General features: G+C 36.6%; 1 protein-coding gene across 21 annotated transcripts in view; it reads right to left on the bottom strand.

Annotated features, from left to right (window-relative positions):
• The window catches only part of lap (like-AP180), a 425,173-nt gene that overhangs the window by 38,207 nt on the left and 367,513 nt on the right, over positions 1 to 19,453 (bottom strand). For 13 of the 21 annotated variants that reach the window (XM_067123886.1, XM_067123884.1, XM_067123883.1 and 10 more), the window contains one exon: positions 9,524 to 9,802. The exons of 3 other annotated variants lie outside the window; for them this stretch is intronic. In XM_067123886.1, the coding sequence (XP_066979987.1) occupies positions 9,524 to 9,802 (279 nt within the window). Of the gene's footprint in view, positions 1 to 9,523; positions 9,803 to 10,683; positions 10,717 to 19,453 lie in introns of all 21 variants that reach the window. 5 more of the 21 variants (XM_067123899.1, XM_067123895.1, XM_067123896.1 and 2 more) reach the window with 1 other exon arrangement.

Consider the following 19,453-nt stretch of genomic DNA (forward strand, 5'->3'; position numbering starts at 1 on the left):
AGGATTTCCATAAACTTAGTAAACCATCTAGTTCCAAAACGTCTGCTTCCTCAGTATGCTTTCTAAAAAAATTTAAATGAACCTAATAATTTTATACCATTCTTCCAATCCTTAAAAAAAATTAAGGAAATGGCTATTACATTATACACTTTACAATGTCTGCTTCATATGAAAAACTCCTTTGAAGAAACACCAAAATGAGTTGTATGATATATGTATCTGCATCCTAACATAGTACAGTATGATACAGCTTCTGGATCTGTGTGCTGAAATTCTACATTAATGGTCTATCCATCTTTCATCTACCAGTTATTCAATGGATAAGCCTTAAACCAAATATTGCACAGTCTACTTTCTTCACAATTTCTGCTGAAAATGCGGTAAATACATAAAATGAAAACTTTATGTATTTACCGCAAACTTTTCTATGGCTATCTTCTCTCTAACTTTACACCTACAGTATAGCTCTTCTGCACATCAAAACCTGAGCAAATTTGTGCACACAGTACCTCATAACATCTAAATAGGACTGATAAGGTGGCAATTTAACAGACAAAATCAAACCATCAATATGAATGCTTATACCCATACCGAGACGAAAAACTCAAAACCATATAATAGCATGTAAAGTTGACTGTAAATTCTCTTATGACTATACACCTATTACAAATATTGGTAAACTCACTATTTACAAAAAAAATAAATACTGTAAGTGCATTGTATTGTACAGTACAGTAAATGTAGACAGAAGTTATTAGTGTGTTACAACATATAAGTATTCTTTCCACAATGTTTAATACCATATTTGATACCATATATGACTCCTTAAAAAATTTTTTTTAAAAAGCCTCAAAATACCCATGGCCTTATATATACATGACCGGGTAGGCTACTGTTCACCCAGACCCCATAGAAGACCAGTACTTCTACCAAGCCAAACTCCACAATATACTGTAATGCAATACTACTCGTCTTCATTCAAATATCATGATTTTTACAGTACTACTGTACTACTATTATTATTACAATAAAAAAAAATTTTGACATAGGAAAAACCTATTTTTGTTAGCGGCAGTGAGTTCTCAAAGGAGTTACTCTCTCATGGTCCCCCCAGGGCTCCATAAGACAGACCACCCAATTACAAATAATTCTCTTCTAGTTGGTCTCTGCCAGAATACTGCTTGTTGGCACAGTGATAGACATGAGTGCTCTATCTCCTGTCCTAGGCTCTACGTCTTACATAGATGTGACAACAACATAAGTTGGCGGCCATCTTCATTACACACCAGGTCTGTGCAAGATAATGTTCACCCGAGTCCCATGCCTTTTCATCAGGGAAAGTGGGTAGGTTTGAGGACTCACAGCAGCTGCCAAAATTAGGTTGTACCTACATCAAAACCTGTTTTTTGACAGCATATCCGCTGTTCGTCCTAAAAGGAGCCTACAAAAGAAATTGACAGGTGACAAAATGCCTTAGCTCCTAATAAATAAATCCCAACAACCCACATTAATTTTGGTCAGAGGTACAGTCACAGGTTATTAACCATTTTCTTGATTCCAGATACCCACAGGATATGACAATAAAGAACAAGAAACAACACATGAACCAATACAGGTATTATTCTTGTGGTTCGAAGGTGGCTTTCCTAATTATGTTGGGTCTGGCTGCGGGATTATTGCACCTTCCCCAGCAATATCTCAGCATGACCGTCACTCTCATGGCAATGGGGTTTCAGGAATTTTTTATTCAGGGTAAAGTCATAGGTTATCAACAGTTTTCTTTATTCCGGATACCCATTCGGGTCTAGCAATAAAGAACAGGAGACACACAAACCTATAAATGTATTATCCATTTGTGGTTCTTCTGTGACTTACCTAATTATATCGGGTCTAGGTGCAGGATTATTGCGCCTTCACCATTTCAGGAATAATGTCTCTAATAACCACTCCATACACTTGAAGACTTCTTTGAAGGAAACATTTCCAAAGAAAGTTAATGATGTACTCACCTTTTGATGTCATGCAACTTCGGAAAGGAGAGGGTCTGCCTTTTTAATGATGGTCACTAACATAATTCTCAGCCCACGTAGAGAGATTGGTTTGTTTGTGCTAAGTGTCAGAAAAATAGGACCATCTGGGATGTTTGCCATGACATCTAAGTAAGCCTTAAGTTCCTGAACCAGGCATAATCTTTTATGTGAAATACTGAGTTCCTTTATCAGAAAATGGATTTTTCCTTTAAAAAGGTCATCATTCTTGGCCAGGAATGATAGGCCAGGGGACAACAGCAAACGATAACTAAACTCCAACCATTTTAGGAGCAGACTCCGAGCCCATTTCCAGCACTGCCAATTCTCCTTAACCCGGCTGCCTTCACTTTACTACGAGAAGGGAAGGAAAATGACAAACTTGGAGATCTGGCATACTTATTGCCACTTCTTCACTTGGGTCAGTTCACTAGGACCCTTGGCCAAATTGTAGAAAATGGGTGGAGATAATCTTCCATATTCACTGTCACACACAGCAAGCTTCCTTAAACATCATGGAGAGTTCCCCACATGTGTCCTTCATCCTGAAGAACGAGAAATGGCATATAAAATCTACTAGTTTTTTTAATGGGAAAAGGAAAATGCTATTGCTAAGTTTGGAATCGATCAAGCAGTCAAACGTGCCGCAGACGCAACGAAGATATCAAAAACGACTTTGCATCAGATTTGTAAGGAAGCTAAAGAAATGGAAGAAGAATTTAGAGAGCCTGTTTTTAGGAAAAAGAAAAGGAAAAGATATAAAACTGTAACAAATGTGGACGACTTCAATCGAAGCATTATACGGTGAACTGTACTGGATTTTTATGCATGGAAAGAAATTCTGACAATTGACTAAGTGTTACAACAAGTGAAGGAAAATACTGGGTTTGGTGGTTGCAAGGAACCATTTTGTAAAGGGATGCATGAAATAGTTTTCAGATACAAAAAATTGAGTGCTCGAAAATTTCTAATGGAGAGAAGTGACATAAGTGCAAGAACAAAATTTTTATGGAAAATGAAAATTTTAAATGAGATGGGAGAACACTCATATATATACAGTATTTAGAAGAAACCTGGGTAAACCAGAATTATACAGTGCGTAAGTGTTGGCAGGATCAATCTTCTGAGTGTGCAACAGGTGAAAAACCACAAACATGAAAGGGCAGCAGACTCATCATCCTGCACGCTGGCTCAAAGGAAGACTTTGTTCAGGAATGCAGAGCTGGTATTCCAGGCTAAACACAATGATGGAGATTACCATAACCATATGAATAAGGAAGTGTTTAAAAAATGGTTCATTGTGCAACTACTTCCGAACATACCATCAGCATCCGTAATTATTATGGACAATGCTTCATATCATTTAATGCAAATTGACAGAACTCCAACAATGTCAAATACAAAGAGCGATAGGTGAGACTGGTTGAGTAAAAAAGGTGTAAACTCTCCGATTACCTTACCAAATTTGAATTATTTGAAATTATAAAATCAATGAAAAATTCATCTGACCCCAAGTAAATAATTGATGACACAGCCAGATTGGACACCAAATTTTGTGGTTACCACCTAATCATTGCCACTATAACCCAACTGAGTTGATCTGGGCTCAGGTGAAAAATTATCTTGCTTCGGAAAATAATTTCAAAATGAAAGACTTGAAGGTACTTCTGCACGAAGCTTTGGCGCCTGTAAGTACCGAAAATTGGAGCAAGGCTGTTAATCATGTAAAAAAAAATTGTAAATGAAGACATTAAAAATGACTTATGTATTAATGAATTTATTGAGTCATTTGTGATTGATATAACTTCATCTAATGAAGAACTGCCATAGCCATTCATGATTAAGACTGAAAACTGTATGCTTATATAGTGAAAAAACTTATGTCTATTCATGTATTATTTGTTTGGTCTTTCAAGTTCTAAATTGTATACAATGAAACGAAATAAATTGTAAAACAATATAATTGGTGATTTGTGTTCTATTGTGCTTAGTTAACAAAATTCTTTGTATAGATTCCTGTCTTTTAATCATCAAAAATCATGTTACAACTCTTCCAAAAACAAAAAGATGGTGAACTGATGTACTGATATAGTCAGATAACTGTTTGACAAATAACATCCAAATGCACGATAGAAAAATACTCTATAACCAGAATTAAGGAAATCCATTTATTTGATATCAAAACTCGTTCTTTCTGCTTGTAAAATTTTTTTTATAACAGATCATTTTTTTCTTCATTAGAGCTACAGGATTTCAACTTTCCTATCACCACATGGTTGAAAACAAAAATACTGTAATGAAAGAAACAATTTACAGGGAAAGTACCAAATTAAAGGATTATAAACTTTGACCATTCAAATCTGGGTTAATGAGGGAATGAAATTTAGTAGCCGGCCATTTCTCTTTATCTTGGCTGGCCCATAGATTAAAGAGGTTAAACCAGGTGTGGATTAAAATGGTCAGAAGGACTTGGGCACCTGGCAATGCCGCAAAAGTGGTTGGAGTCCGCTCCTAAATTGATCTGACTCTAGGTGAAATGTTGTCTTTGTCTAAGAGAGCTCAGTAAGCTAATCTGAGCTCCTGACACCAAAGCAGTCAAGAAGACAGCCTTTTGCAGTAAATGAGCTGTAGTTATATTGGACCCATGAATTAAGGGGATGACAGGAGTCTTAAGAACCTTATTCAGGGACCAGGTAAAGGAAACTGCAGGAGCTGACCTTTGCAGTGTAAAAGACTGGAGAATGGAATTAATAATTTCTATATTAGAATAAATTCCAAAACCATAAGGAAAGGGTTCCACCAATACTGCCTTGTATACCATGACTGTTGAAATAGCAAGGCATCTGACCTCAAAAGATGATAAAATGTAAAACTGTTTCAACAGATTTCGACTGGGACCTCAGTGTGGGAGCAATCTAACCAAATTTTCCATACGGAATGGTATGTTGGATAGATGAAGTCTGAAGTTTTGCACTAGGTACCTAGCAATGTTAGGCTAATAATCTTCACAGTAAACTAGATTTAAAATTCCATGTGAACATCCAGCTCAGAAAGGAGCATGCATAGACAACTTCCCCTCCTCCTGTCTGGGATAGAACAATGGACAGCAATGGAATTTATTCTTTTGACTATTGTTGAAGAAATAAGGAACCAATAACCATTTGGCTAATTCAGAGCTACCAGGCAAGCAGTTCTGTTGAAAGCCAGTACATTGTTCAAAGCTTTGGAAATCTGGGACAATGAAGGAAAAAGGTATATCATCCTCCATTTGTTCCAGTCTTATAGCAATGCATCTCTTGCTACTGCATGAATGCCCCGTTCAGAGAGACAGACACTGGAAGTTGATGGTTCTCACATGTGGCAAACCAGTCCACTTTTGGACTGTGGAAGCATGTTAACATTTACTGACTTGAGAGGAGCTCAGCATAAGCCTAACCTCTTGATATAAGACATTGCAGTCATATTGTCTAGGATGAACAAAATGCGAGTCCTTTTTGGAAATTTTCGATTTCCTACGATGAAAAGACAGCCAATAGCCCCAGAAAGCTGGTATGCCACTCCCTCCGAGCAGGTAATCATCTTCCCCCTAACTGACAATCCTCCCAATGGCCTCTTACCTCTCCAACCTGTCAAGGAGGGCATCCATATATAGTATCACTTATACAAACAGTGGAGTCAGGTTGGCCTGTTTGCCAGAGACCCCTTCCAGGTCAACAGATAAAGTATCTTCCCAATCTCAGATGAAGGCAGCCACAAAGCTTCCTGGCATGTGAGAGCCAGACTCTGTTAAATCCTACAGTCACAATCTCAGGATTAGATATACCATGAACCCAAACTGTAACAGGCCCAGACTTCATTCCAATTGTTGTCTTAAAAGACTGGGCTTTGTCAAGGATTCTACTAAGTCCTTCCTTATTCTGGTTTGAGTACTTTGGGAAGAGACAGCCCAACAAAGTCCCAGCCTCAGAAAAAGTCTGCTGAATGTAAGGTGAGACTTGCTCCTATTAAGAAACCTTTTGACAGGAGTCTGACGACTACCACTCTCAAGTTTCATCGGCACTCTTCTCTGGTGGCTCCCCAGATTAGCCAATCATCTAGATAGACCACCAGTTAAAATCCTTCAATCCTGAGCTCCCATAAATAGGTATAGTATATATAAAAATTTATGCAGACAATATGTTTGTTCATATCTGACACGTCAAGATCAATGGGTAAATCCATATATTGGTAATAATGTACAGGCAGCCCCCGGTTATTGGCGATCAGGTTTTATGGCACTTGTCTAGTGACAATGTTAACTGGATTTTCGGGCACCGATATGTGCCAATCTCCAGTTATAGGGACCGATCCCCGGTTATTGGTGGCAATAACCGGACACCAGAGCCAATAACCAGGGATCAACGCTATTATCACCGATTTTCGGTTATCGGCAATTTTCGGTTATCGTCACGCTGTCAGGAACAGAACCCCCGCTGATAAATAAGTATATCTTAAGTTTAACCAGACCACTGAGCTGATTAACAGCTCTCCTAGGGCTGGCCTGAAGGATTAGATTTATTTTTACGTGGCTAAGAACCAGTTAGTTACCTAGCAATGGGACCTACAGTTTATTGTGGAATCCGAACCACATTATAGCAAGAAATTAATTTCTATCACCAGAAACAAATTTCTCTTGTTCTTCACTCCCCGCTGATAAACGGGGACTGCCTGTATTAAAATATTAATTAACAATTACTACAAAACGTTGCCTTAAAGGATTTACTTTCAAATGCCTCTCAACTCAATTAGGACAAAACTAAATGGATATCCATACTGTACATTTCTATACATTTTGTAACCTATGATTACCCGGTCTATTCCTAAGCACCAAGTAAAGATTATGTAGCCTATTTGCTAATTGGTAGGTACATAAAATCAATAATTATTGGAATTATTGTACCAAAAATAAATAAAATCAGTATCTATAAGATTTTAAAATGTTTGGCAAAGCTCACCATTATGAAAAAGTACTTTTGCATTCCCTTAGGAAAAATACAAACATCACAACAAATTCTCAACACCTAGGACGTCACTACCAGCAGAGTAATACTCGTTGGAAATAGATCCACATGAATGTATTCCTTTAACATTGGAAAGAACCCTAATATTAAGGATAACTGGGGAACTGTCAATATCACAAAACCATTTAGTTTGATCATAAAATACTACAACGGAAATACTGAACCTCTGGTAAACACCAAGGCTTGTAAGTCAAGCACGGTTGGAAACTACGATCACGTCTCTGTTTTGTAAACAAGAAATTGGACTCACCCTATTTACCCTTTCGGTAAACTAAAATTACCTATCAATGTTAAAAATGGCACTGTACAATTTCAATAACAAAACTGTCTAATATTATTGCCTTAATGCTAATTCTCACTTTGTTAAACAAGAAAAAACAGCAAGGCAAATTACAGCGTATCCTAGCGACCTACTCCTAACTTCTCACCTTGCACAAGGCTTACTGGCTCCCAATTTAAACCAACAAAAGCCTGCCCATTTAAATTTTAAGAAATAAAAACTTTTCACTGGGTCTTAAAACCAAGTACTTAGCTTGACTCATTTTAAGATGGTGAAAAATGTGTAGTCGAACACGATTTCCAGAGCACAACCTGGGGACTAGTGAACTCTTGGACAGACCAGAGTGTAAAGGAGATGGCCACCGACTTGTCACATCAGTGCAAGTAAGACATAGAGCATAGGTAATTGTTGTAGGACATGAGATAGAGCCCTCCTGTCTTGATCCTTTATATTCTAACCCTGTGCCAACAAGCACTATTTTGGTCGAGACCGACTATAAAAGAATTCTTTGTAATTGGTTGGTCTGTCTTATGGAGCCCGGGGGGGACCATGAGAGTGTAACTCCTTCAAGGACAAACAGCAGCTACGCTATCAAAAATCCCTCTTAATCAAAACCCTTGGGACCAAAGAGTTGCCCATTGCATGAGAGAAATCTTTCTAAAACATCATAGGTGTATCCTGAAATGTAATTTATTTCATCAATAAATAATTCTTAACATCTTAATCCAAACATTCTCCTGTGCTTGCATAACTGTGAAAATATGTGCAGCAAAGCACTTATTGTGCATCTCTCTCTCTCTCTCTCTCTCTCTCTCTCTCTCTCTCTCTCTCTCTCTCTTTTACATTTCAGTCAAAATCTTTTTTACATAAATAAGAAAAGAGAGAGATTCTCAAAAACAAAGTAAGTGCATAATTTACCTTAAAGTGATGCATATATATAGGCATGTAACACTTACTTGCTGCACTAAGTACAATAAATAAATAAATAAGAAATATTGTGGGGGTGAGGGGCACAGTAAGTGCATAGTTTATGTTACATAATGCCTAAGTGTATGTATACACATGCAAGCAAGCCTAAGCTAGGCATACACATCAACTTCACACAAAAAAATCATGCATGCCTTTATTACATCACACTTACTGAATGCCTTATTCTAATACGCAACTTTAAAATAATCTATTATATTTAATCTATAATTTTTTAACTTTTTTAATTTTGTTAGGCAATTTAACCAACCATAAATTCACTGTCATTCTAAAATTAAGGTAGGGTCTTTTAATCCTAAGGGTCTTATATGCTATCATATATGGCATTTGAAAATATCTCTAATTTTGGCTCCTACTGAAAGCAAATCTCTGAAAACTAAAATTAAGAAGGGGTTACTGCAATTTAATATGTTCTAAATATGTGATTGCTTACCACAAGGTAGCGCTGCATTATAATGGAGAGCCAATGGAAAATATGAGCTTTTCAGTCGAGAAACATGCTAAGTGCCATTTTTAAAATATAATAAATCAAATTCAAAATACTTTGACCCAGGATGGCGCTTGGCATGTTTCTCGATTGAAAGGCTCATATCTTTCTTACGTATCTGGCTAAATTTCACAACTCATATTATATGCAATGACGAATAAGAAATGAAGACAATGAATCAACTTTTAAAAATATTATCATGACCTACTTATTGTAATCTTCAGTCATTAACCTTATACAATAACCGGGTTTTAAACTTAGTTAACCTTTATAACTACCAAAACAAAATGACTTGCAGTAGGAGTCTCTTCCAAATGACGTTTATAAACCTAATAATCAAAAGTACCTGAAACTATGAACTGTAAGGCTAACGAATTTGAAAGCACAATTTTTTTCTACATATGCTTCAAAGTCATAATGATTCTAAAAAAGTACAAGTAACAGCAACCAAAGCAACTGATAATACTTTATTCTTTTCACTCTATGACTGAAAAACAATCATATACTATGCAGTAACTAGATTTGAAGATGACAGTCTGTCCACTTTTAACTGTTTGTGTGAAAGGATGTAGCAAGAAAATACTGGTTCTGGATATTGGTAGGAAATAAGTGTTGTGGGTAGGGAGGTAATGGCAAATGGACTGGTGGGTGAGAGAAAGTGTGTAGTGTGTGGTGTGGTCACCTTGAGGCTGAGCGGGTGGCATAGTGGGAGCCTGGGAAGGCATGCCAATGTTGCCAACGCCTGCCAGGGGATCCAAGCCACCTAAGAGATCAGCAGCACCAGTGGAGGTGATGGTGGTGGTGGTTGTGGTGGTAGTAGTAGTGGTGGTGGTTGTGGCAGTGGTGGTGTCGAAGGAGCTGACACCACCCTGAGGAGGAAGGGGAGGACCAGAGGGGCCTGACACATCAAAGGCAGCAAAGGGATTGACGTCTGCGTCGGTGCCACCTCCTATTACTGCAGCTTGCAAGAGAAGAGTAGTGCAGCAGTCACACTAATGCACTCTCACGTTCATTTCATCTTTCAAAGCTTCAAAACACTTCCGTGGAGTCAAAGTGCAGAGTGAGGCATCCTTAAAAGTGCACTAAGTGCCACTCATTCTTACTAATAGGCAAACCCACACAAGAAATAAAATATCCAACTAATATTCATCTTTGTTTAACAAAGGAAATTAAACAATAAACTGAAACATTTGGTCTGTTGTTTCCTTAAAAAAAATCAACCTGTCAGCACAAGGTGATAAGTTTCTAAACTAATACATAGACTGCTTTTAAAATCAACTGGTATGAAACAATTTCCATTCACTATACAATACACACAAACTTCAGTAGTCCTATTCAGTCAGAAATTAAAATATCATTCAAAGAGCACGATAACAGTATCATTCATCAATCATTCTAAATTTTTCAACATTGCACAAAAAAATCATCACATATACTAAAAAACAATATCCCCAAATAAAAATTCTTACAAATTAACAACTACAACAGCAATATCCATACCTCACACCCGTAATTAATTACACCCCATGAAAAGTGTGTACATTCACAATACAATAATCTATCCTGCATCACTCTCATCCATACTGATTTACCCCTCCATTAATTAAAGTAAAAAGAAAAGGCTTTTAAAAATTTTACACCAGACAACCCTTCAACCTGTAACAAATTAGTATCAAACTAATCTAAGGAAACAAAATGGAATTGTTAATAGATACAGTCTGAAAACCACAAAAGGAGGTACTCCTCCTCAAACTGTCCACAGATGCCATAACCAACGATTAAAGGATCTTTTAGTGATCCAACAACAAAAATAAGTGTTAGTGAACACATGAAAACGATTACCTGGCCAGCTGAAGGTACTGCTTGCATCTCTGCCTGTTACATGCAACAACAATTCATTCTATTAGTTTCTTCCAACTAGTGCTGCATTCTACACAAGCATAAAATTTAAATAATTACTGTACAGCAAGATGCAATGAAATAAGTGCACAACTACTTATATTGTGATCACTGTCAGTGTGCCAGAGGGAGAAATTTATTTGACATGACATTTGGTGATGAGATAAAAACACACAAACAATTATGAAATCATAACTACAATGTTTATAGCCTGAGGACATACAAGGCACAACCTTTTGCAATGATAATGTGGATAACTGGAACAAAAACAAAAAATAATAAAAACTAAGATAAGTATTTTCTAACATATACACTTACATAATGGGAAGACCACATTCTAATGAAGAGCACTAAGAAAATGGGAAGACCCCATTCTAATGAAGAGCAAATAATTGGCAAAAACCTTCAGCCTACAGTAATGTTTAAAAACTGATTCTCATTACACTCAAAAGTAATGGTTTAAACATATGTTGTAACAATCTTTACTAAAGCCTACTGACATCTTGCATAGCTGTATTGGATTAAATTCACGTAATTACAAACATATCAAAATTACCAAGCATTACTGTATTTTAAAAAACATCCCTAAAATATTCTTGACTCTGGAAAACCAACCCACCTCAAGAAACCTGTGGAGCCAAGAATCCTAAAGATCTATAACACAAAAAGCTACAAGATCATTGCAAAAGCTTGCGAGATGTTTAATTAACAATAAAAGAAAAGCAAATATTAATTTAAAAAGTACTAAAAACTGAATACAAAAGCTACATGTCTTCCTAAATGATAATGGACATGATTGAGACACACGACATTGAGTTCTTTACAATGTCTACAAGGGCTAAAAACAATACAGTAACTTTTGGAATAAAAACCTACGGTGTCACCCACAAGCATCTTCATCTTTTAAGGACTATGAGAACTTGACCAAAAACTATTTCTATTCATAATCTTAAAGGAAAAATGACAGGCATTTCTATTGCATTAAATCTCAAGTAACTTAGCATTTTCAATCCTAAATGGAAAAAGTTTCACAAGTCAATCACCTTCACCCTGAAAATATCTATAAAAAACCGTAGATAAACTTCAAACTATACATCTTATGAGAACAATTAAAATAATAAATCTTACTGTATGCTAATAAAAAGGAATACTTATGAAAGAATTTAAGCTTTCCTGACCTTTTGCTAAAATATTTGAGTACATTTGTACTCAAAGTCTGATGCCCTTAAAACATGGAAAATAGAGCAAAACTCAATATTACCTACAATTCAGTAGTTCAACCAGACCACTGAGCTAATTTATTCAGCTCCTACAGGGCCTGACACAAAGGATTTTTCTTTATCAATGGTAAGGTTTAGATTTTTATTTATTAAAATACTGTTCTTAAAAAATTTATAATTGGGTTAATTGACAATGGAGTTTGACAAAATTTCTTCAATTGTTTTGTTTCTAAAACCTAATGTTCATTGTCGATTACAATTAGGGAATTCACACACAAAAAATGTTTGACTGTTATGTTACTCTTTGGTCTGTACATATAGAGATTGGATCACATGGGCTATTCATCCATGGATCAAATGATAGTGAACAATTTTAAGATGTGACAGAATTACTTGTATGTGTCTGTAATTTTGATATCATGAATACCATATTCAACATTTGGCTTGACTTTTTTCATTTGTTACTGTCATGTTCTTTGTTTCATATATTCTGCAGTTTAGCCTGAAATTCAGTTATAAAAAGTCTAGATTCAGTTCATAGTGAGGGATGTGGGATATCCACTGGACTTTTAAATCTTCCCCAAATTCCTCTATCCAAGCTGAAAGTGGCAAGACTATCTTACACAAATTAGGGAGTTGATATACCAAACTTGACATTGATGTGCAAAGCACCTGTTATGTCTGTCCTAGACTATGGATTTCATATACTGTATGTATGTATGTATATATACATATATTTGTATACATACACACACACACACACACACACACATATATATATATATATATATATATATATATATATATATATATATATATATATATATATATATATATATATATATATATATATATATATATATATTAATATGAAATCCATAGCCTAAGACAGACAAAACAGGTGCTTTGCACATGAATGTCAAGTTTGGTATATCAACTCCCTAATTTGTGTAAGATAGTCTTCTTGATCAAATTCAATACCTTAAAATCTGACCTATATGCATACGCTACAAGTGCCTTTGATTTAGACATACGCTAAAAGATTATGCCTAAGAACTTTCTATTTGACCTAGGGATTTACGGTAATGTCTAATCTTTAAGTCAAATCTTCAGTTCTTTTCACCTTTGTATATTTTAATAGATCATCACTGTAACTGTTTTTTAATGGCAGAATTGGAACCTACTGATGAGGCCCATGTGTCTTTTTACTACAGCATTACTTTTCAGTGTAGTATACAGGAAAAGCACCCTCATGAACATTTTTTCTTATTCCAACTGGTAGTTCACGATCAGTGTCACTTATTGCAAGGGTGAAGAGGGTGCTACTAAGAACTTTCCTGTGAAACTCTGTTTTCAACTGAAAAAGTCTTTATTGTGTAATGTTTTTAATAAGTATCTCCAAGTGGTATCATAAGCTTTCTCTATACCAGAGAAAATAGCTATTATGATTTGTTTGCATTCAAATCCTCTGCAGATTTTATCTTCCATATAGGATAGTCAACCTATAGTTGTTCTTCAATCCAAACTGGGTAGGTGACAATATCTTATCTTACTCTACCTGCCACATGAGTTGTACATTTACCATTTCATCAAACAATCTGAATAAACAATCTGTCAGGGAGACTGGTCTGTAACTGTTTACCTCACTTGGGTCTTTTCTTGGTTTGGATATTAAAATAATAATGGCATTACATACCATTCTTCAGCAAATTTATTTCTGAGCCACAAATAATTACAAAACTGTAAAATGTACGATCTAACAAATGGTACTGAATGTTTAGTCATTTCAAAATACATGTTCTGTCTCAGATGCAGATTTATTAAGATTTCAAGGGGCTATCTTAATTCTTTCGTACTAAATTTTCTATTGTAATATTGTGTGTATCATTTGTCATTTCAAAATGTAGTGGGTCAGATTCAGATTTAATTCTTAAGTACAAATGTCCATCTACATTTTGTTGCTGCTTATACTAATAAAATGTTCTCTTAATATGTTGCTTATTTCATGGGGTCAAGAATCTTCTTTCCATTTCATAATGTCGCAAGTCTTTGTGATCTTACAAATGTTCCCTTTATTTTCCTCAATTTTTTCCATACTTTTTGAATAGGAGTATTTGAAGAGGTCTGACACACTCTCTCCATGGTATTATTCTTTCTTGTAAAACTTCTTTCTCCTAAACTTTGCACAGATTTTGTTGTATGTCAGTTTTAGTGTATCGATTTCTACTAATAAGTAATTATTTTTATTTAATATGCTTGCTTCTTGTAAAGAACCTTTGCATGGACTGTCTAATCTTCCAACTGAATGCTTTTGTTTTATTTAATGTTTGTAAGGATGTGGTCTGAAATTTGGTATGGCTTTATCCACAGAATTTTTGATAGATTGATTTGATTCAAATTATTAGTTTTGTTGTGATCTCCTAGATCAGGGGTCAGCAACCTTCGGCCCGCATGCCACATCCAGCCCACAAGGGATGTCATTCCAGCTGGCAAATTAACACCTGGACAGTAATTATATAACAGTTGTTACTTACTTTAAGGCGTTGAACGGCCCTTATAGTAAATTTTATATCATGGCCCTTCTCCAAGACACTGCATAGCTATCTGGGCTGCACTCTCCAAAAGGTTGCCGGATTTATACTGTGTGTAATTGGCAGAATTCTCAGTCAGCTTTATAAATATAGCAATGAGGAATATTTTTACTGGGACTATTTCGTTATTTCACTCAAATTTATCCTCTATGTTGGATGAACAGTGACAGTCATCCAATGATGAAAAAATCCCATGTGCTTTTGAGAAATACGTACAGTACACGCATTTGTTTTCTGTCACTGAGTTGTTACAGATTATTTGAATGCATGATCTAACAAAATTCCTGGAAGATCTGATGATATACAATTTCAATCCTAGATAGGGTTGTGGGCATTAAAATCACCAATTATTAAATTAGGTCCTTCAATATTATTGATTAATACTTTCAAGTTATTTACAGTAGTGCAGTATAGGTTTATTCAATTGACGATATAAATTGTTAGTAGTATAAGCATTGTTTTTATTTGCAACTTTACTGCAGAAAATTGTAAATTAGGTAGTACTGAATCATTATACATATGGTCTTATTGTGTATATATATTGGAGCTCCTAAGCTACTGCAGTCTTATGATAAGTGTTTCTAGTGAATAGTTGCCAATTGATGGCACCACTCTGTTTACATACTATAAACATAATGCTATTGGTGCACAGTTTTTGAACAGGAACTGCATTTCCCCATAGTGTACACAATTACTGGATGTCGTACGTAAGTGCAGTCAGATTTTTACAGTTACCAGTAATTGACGTTTTACTACAGTGTACAGTATTTATCTTACCATAACTCGCATTATTATTTTTGTTGTTCCTTAAAAATTTCTATTTTTGTTTAGTGTTCTGGGTTTAACCATTTCATTAGTCTTTTTTGGATCTTTTGAGTGAATTTTTATAGCAATTTATCTAAAAAAATTTACATGCTTCTCTTTATAATGTTGAATACAGACACCACTCTACTTACAAATGAGTTACATTCTGGATGGCCACTTGTACGTTGAATTTTAAGTTGGTTACTGTACTCTTCATAAGTTAAGTATATCTTAGTTTAACCAGACCACTGACCTGATTAACAGCTCTCCTATGGCTGGCCCAAAGGATTAGACTTATTTTATGTGGCTAAGAACCAATTGGTTACCTAGCAACGGGACCTACAGCTTATTGTGGAATCCGAACCACATTATAGTGAGAAATGAATTTCTATCACCAGAAATAAATTCCTCTTATTCTTCATTGGCCAGTCGGAGATTCGAACTCGAGACCAACAGAGTGGTAGCTGAGAACGGAACCCGCTCGCCCAACGAGGAACTGTATTGTACTCTCATGCCTACTTAAGTACAGTATGGTATAAAGTTAATACAGTACTGTACATTTTTACATCCTCAAAACACAGTTCACTGTACAGACAGCACTGTATTTTATATAACAGGCATGCAGAACAAAATCTGAACTTATGGGTGGCAAAGGGGTGAGGTCTGAACACAATTTTAATTTGCACTCACGTTTGTTTGCATCCCTGAATGTTGTAAGTAGGTTGGTATCTTTGCAGATGAGAGCAAAGGTTAGTAACTCAGTGCTTGTTCCGAAGAGTGACCTATCTGCTGGCTGCAGTACTACAAAGTTGCTGAAAAACTTATTTTTAAGCCACTATGTAAGTATGTGGAATCTAAAGGATTGTTTGCTGATGGTCAATATGCACACAGGAAGCAGTGAGGTACCTGTGATGCTCTTCTAGACTTAAAATGCTAAATACAAGAGACCCCTGATAAGGGCTTTGAGTGCTTTCAATTTAGTAAATCAAAAGGCACTTGCAGGCAGTCCCCGGGCTACAACAGGCACAGCTTACAACGTTCCAAGCTTATGATGCTCTTCAAATACATTCATCAAAAATTATTTCCCGGTTTACAACGCATGTTCTGGGGTCACAGCACCCATCCGACGGAAGAAATATGGTTCAAAAACGGCAGAATGGTAAAAATTTAAAGGTTTTTTGATGAAAAACTCAATAAAAATGCAGGTTACGTTGTTTTCAAGACAACCAAAGGATTAAAAGTAAGGTTTTCTTAAAATTTTCAACAATTTTTCAACTCATGAAAGTTTTTGGCTTACAATGCAGTGTAGGAACAGAACCACATCATAAACTGGGGACTGCCTATATTTATTAACTTAGAATCTTGGAGTGGGTGGATATGTTTTAGGATTACCACAAAATTTCCTTACAGGTAAGGAGGCAGCGAGTTGCTGTTGATGGGGTCTTTAGTGAACCAAGAACTATTGTGTCTAGAGTTCCACAGGGTACAGTGCTCTTGGTCTACTGTTATTTTAGTGTATACAAGTGGTATGGTTGTTGGTGTGAAAAAACAAGGCTGTTCAGTATGCTGATGATGCTCCAGTTGTTAGGTATGGTAAAGTCTCCACTTATGAGATATGAAGCTGTCCTCAGCCCCAATTGGGAAATGGACAGAATTGGTGAAAGATGTAGTTTGTGGGGTAGGAGGCTGAACTCCAGTAAAACAAAAATACTATTCATTAGCAGATCTTGTACAGATTTTCCACTCCCTCCTCCCCTTTAGGTGGATGGGACTTTGTGAATAAGTCTGAAGCTTTAACTATTCTATGTGTAACTTTTGACTAACATCTTACTTTTGAGAAACATGTAATGGAAGTTTCAACAAATGCCGCACGAAAGTTAGGTAATGTACGAAAGGCCTCATATATTTATAATAGTGATGCAACCTGTTTTAGGTCATTTGTCCTTCCTTTACTGGAATACTGTTCTCCAGTGTGGATGTCTGCTTCTGCCAGAGATTTATCTCTTTTAGATAGAGTGGTTTGTGGTGGTAGGTTTCTGTTTCCTATTAGCAGTTATAACTTGGACCATTGATGGATGCTCTCTTGTTTGTCACTTTTTCATAATTTATATTTTCAGAGATCTTTCACATTCACAACTGATCCCTGATCCCTTTTCCTGCTGAGAGCAACCATATTGCCCCACTGTCAAACTACTCAATTCCCGAGGTCTTTTATTCCTCACACTGCTGGACTGTGGAACAGTCTCCCAGAAGATGTCACGCAATTGGAACTTCAGAAGTTCAATTAAAGATGCAATGCATTACTACCCTAATACAACTCAACTTGTACTTTAATATTTTACTTACATTTTTATTTACTCATTAATTTGTTAATTTATCTGTTTTTTAATAACTGATCTCCTCTTTCTCCATTTCCCATTACCCTCTGTTAGTTCTTTTGAATGAACACCATATTCTTTGGAAGCTTGAATTTCAAGTCAATGGCCCCTGTGGGCTTGTTCAATATGAACAGGGTTATCTCCTTGAAAAAATATGAAAATTAGAAAATACAGTAAAAATATAAACAAGAATCCTGTAGCATAAAATATAAATAAAAGAGTAAAGAAGTGTTAGTGTACTTAGGCTTCGATGTAAACATACATCAGTTATTCTCTCCCCCTCTCTCCACACTGTCCCTCCTTTCCCATGGTGTCCAGCCATCTAACCCCCCCTCTGGATACTTCTCAGACCTCCCCCACCCCCCAAAAACCCCTTCTTAGTCTGAGTGAGCAGTGTTACCAACATTTTCGTGAGGCAACGCAGCATTGCTACCATTGGAGGGCAGTTTTTTTTTTATTTATATATATCATATACTGTTGGGGCCTAGGTCCACATGTTGGATAAAGGCGATTTGGATAACTGAGGGATTACTCTGTGTTTATATATATATATACAGGCAGTCCTCGGTTATTGGCGGGGGTTCTGTTCTGATGGTGTGATAACTGAAAATTGCCAATTACCGAAAATTGAATCGCCGGAGCTTTTCGGCAATTTTCAGGGCTTCTCGGTGTAGAAAAGCACCCCTTTTCGGTTACTGGTGCCTCTGTTAGGTATGTATTGGCGCCAATGCCCAATTATCGGTGCCGATAAGCAGAAATCGGCGATTTTCAGCACCAAAAATTGCCAATTTTTGTCGCTAGACATGCGCCATAAAACTGGATTGCCATTAACCGGGGACTGCCTGTATATATGTATTCCCACATATTTTCATTCGTCCCTTTAGCCTGCTAGATGAGGGAATCCAAATTTACGAGAAATTCGCTTCTCAGTTGTCCTCTAGACGTAAATTTGGCAGCGTGCTGAGACATTATGTCACAGTTTAAACAAGGGATAGGTCTAATCCCGCCAGGTCACCCGATCTGGGGTAGAACAATACCACTTCTTCCCCCCCCCATCACATGATTCAGGGGTTAAGGAAGTCATTAGGCTCACAAAGGTGGAAACCTTTTCAAGGGAGCTACTATTTTGAACCTTAGGGACTTAGCTATAAAGTCTCTTACTGTATGAACCTATTACTGCCTTTGGGAATTGCTTCCAGATCAGACCTAGGCCTCTGTTGTCCACCTCCAAAATACCCCAAGACACCGAGCCTTCTGTGGGTGAGACTATGTGGTCAGACGCATTGCTGCAGCCAGAGGAAGCACACCCCAGTCGCCTCGTCTTTCTCTTCACACTGGCTGGACTGCAATCGCCAGAGCACCCAGATCTGCTGCAAGAGCTCTTCAAGGAACAGGTTGAGGTACATCTATGAATGCAAATTCCCTGCCAGTTCTGTTCCTTCCCGTGAATTTCTCTCCATATTTCCATTATTTCCAACTTTTCACTCTCCTAAACAAAGCCCCCTTTGTTAAAGCAAACCCTACCAACAAAGCAGCCCATGATTTGCCCCCATGACTTGTCCTAAGCTCCAATTTAAGTCAATTCAGTGATCAGAATTAGATTATTCCCACCATAGTGTTAGCCAAGGGCTAATTAAATTTAATTGATTGATCAATTCCTCCATGGTGCATACTTGACTTTCATACGAGAGAAACTCCTTGATTTGGAATGCTTAACTGG

Source organism: Macrobrachium rosenbergii, chromosome 21, assembly GCF_040412425.1.
Source record: "Macrobrachium rosenbergii isolate ZJJX-2024 chromosome 21, ASM4041242v1, whole genome shotgun sequence".
NCBI lineage: Eukaryota > Metazoa > Arthropoda > Malacostraca > Decapoda > Palaemonidae > Macrobrachium > Macrobrachium rosenbergii.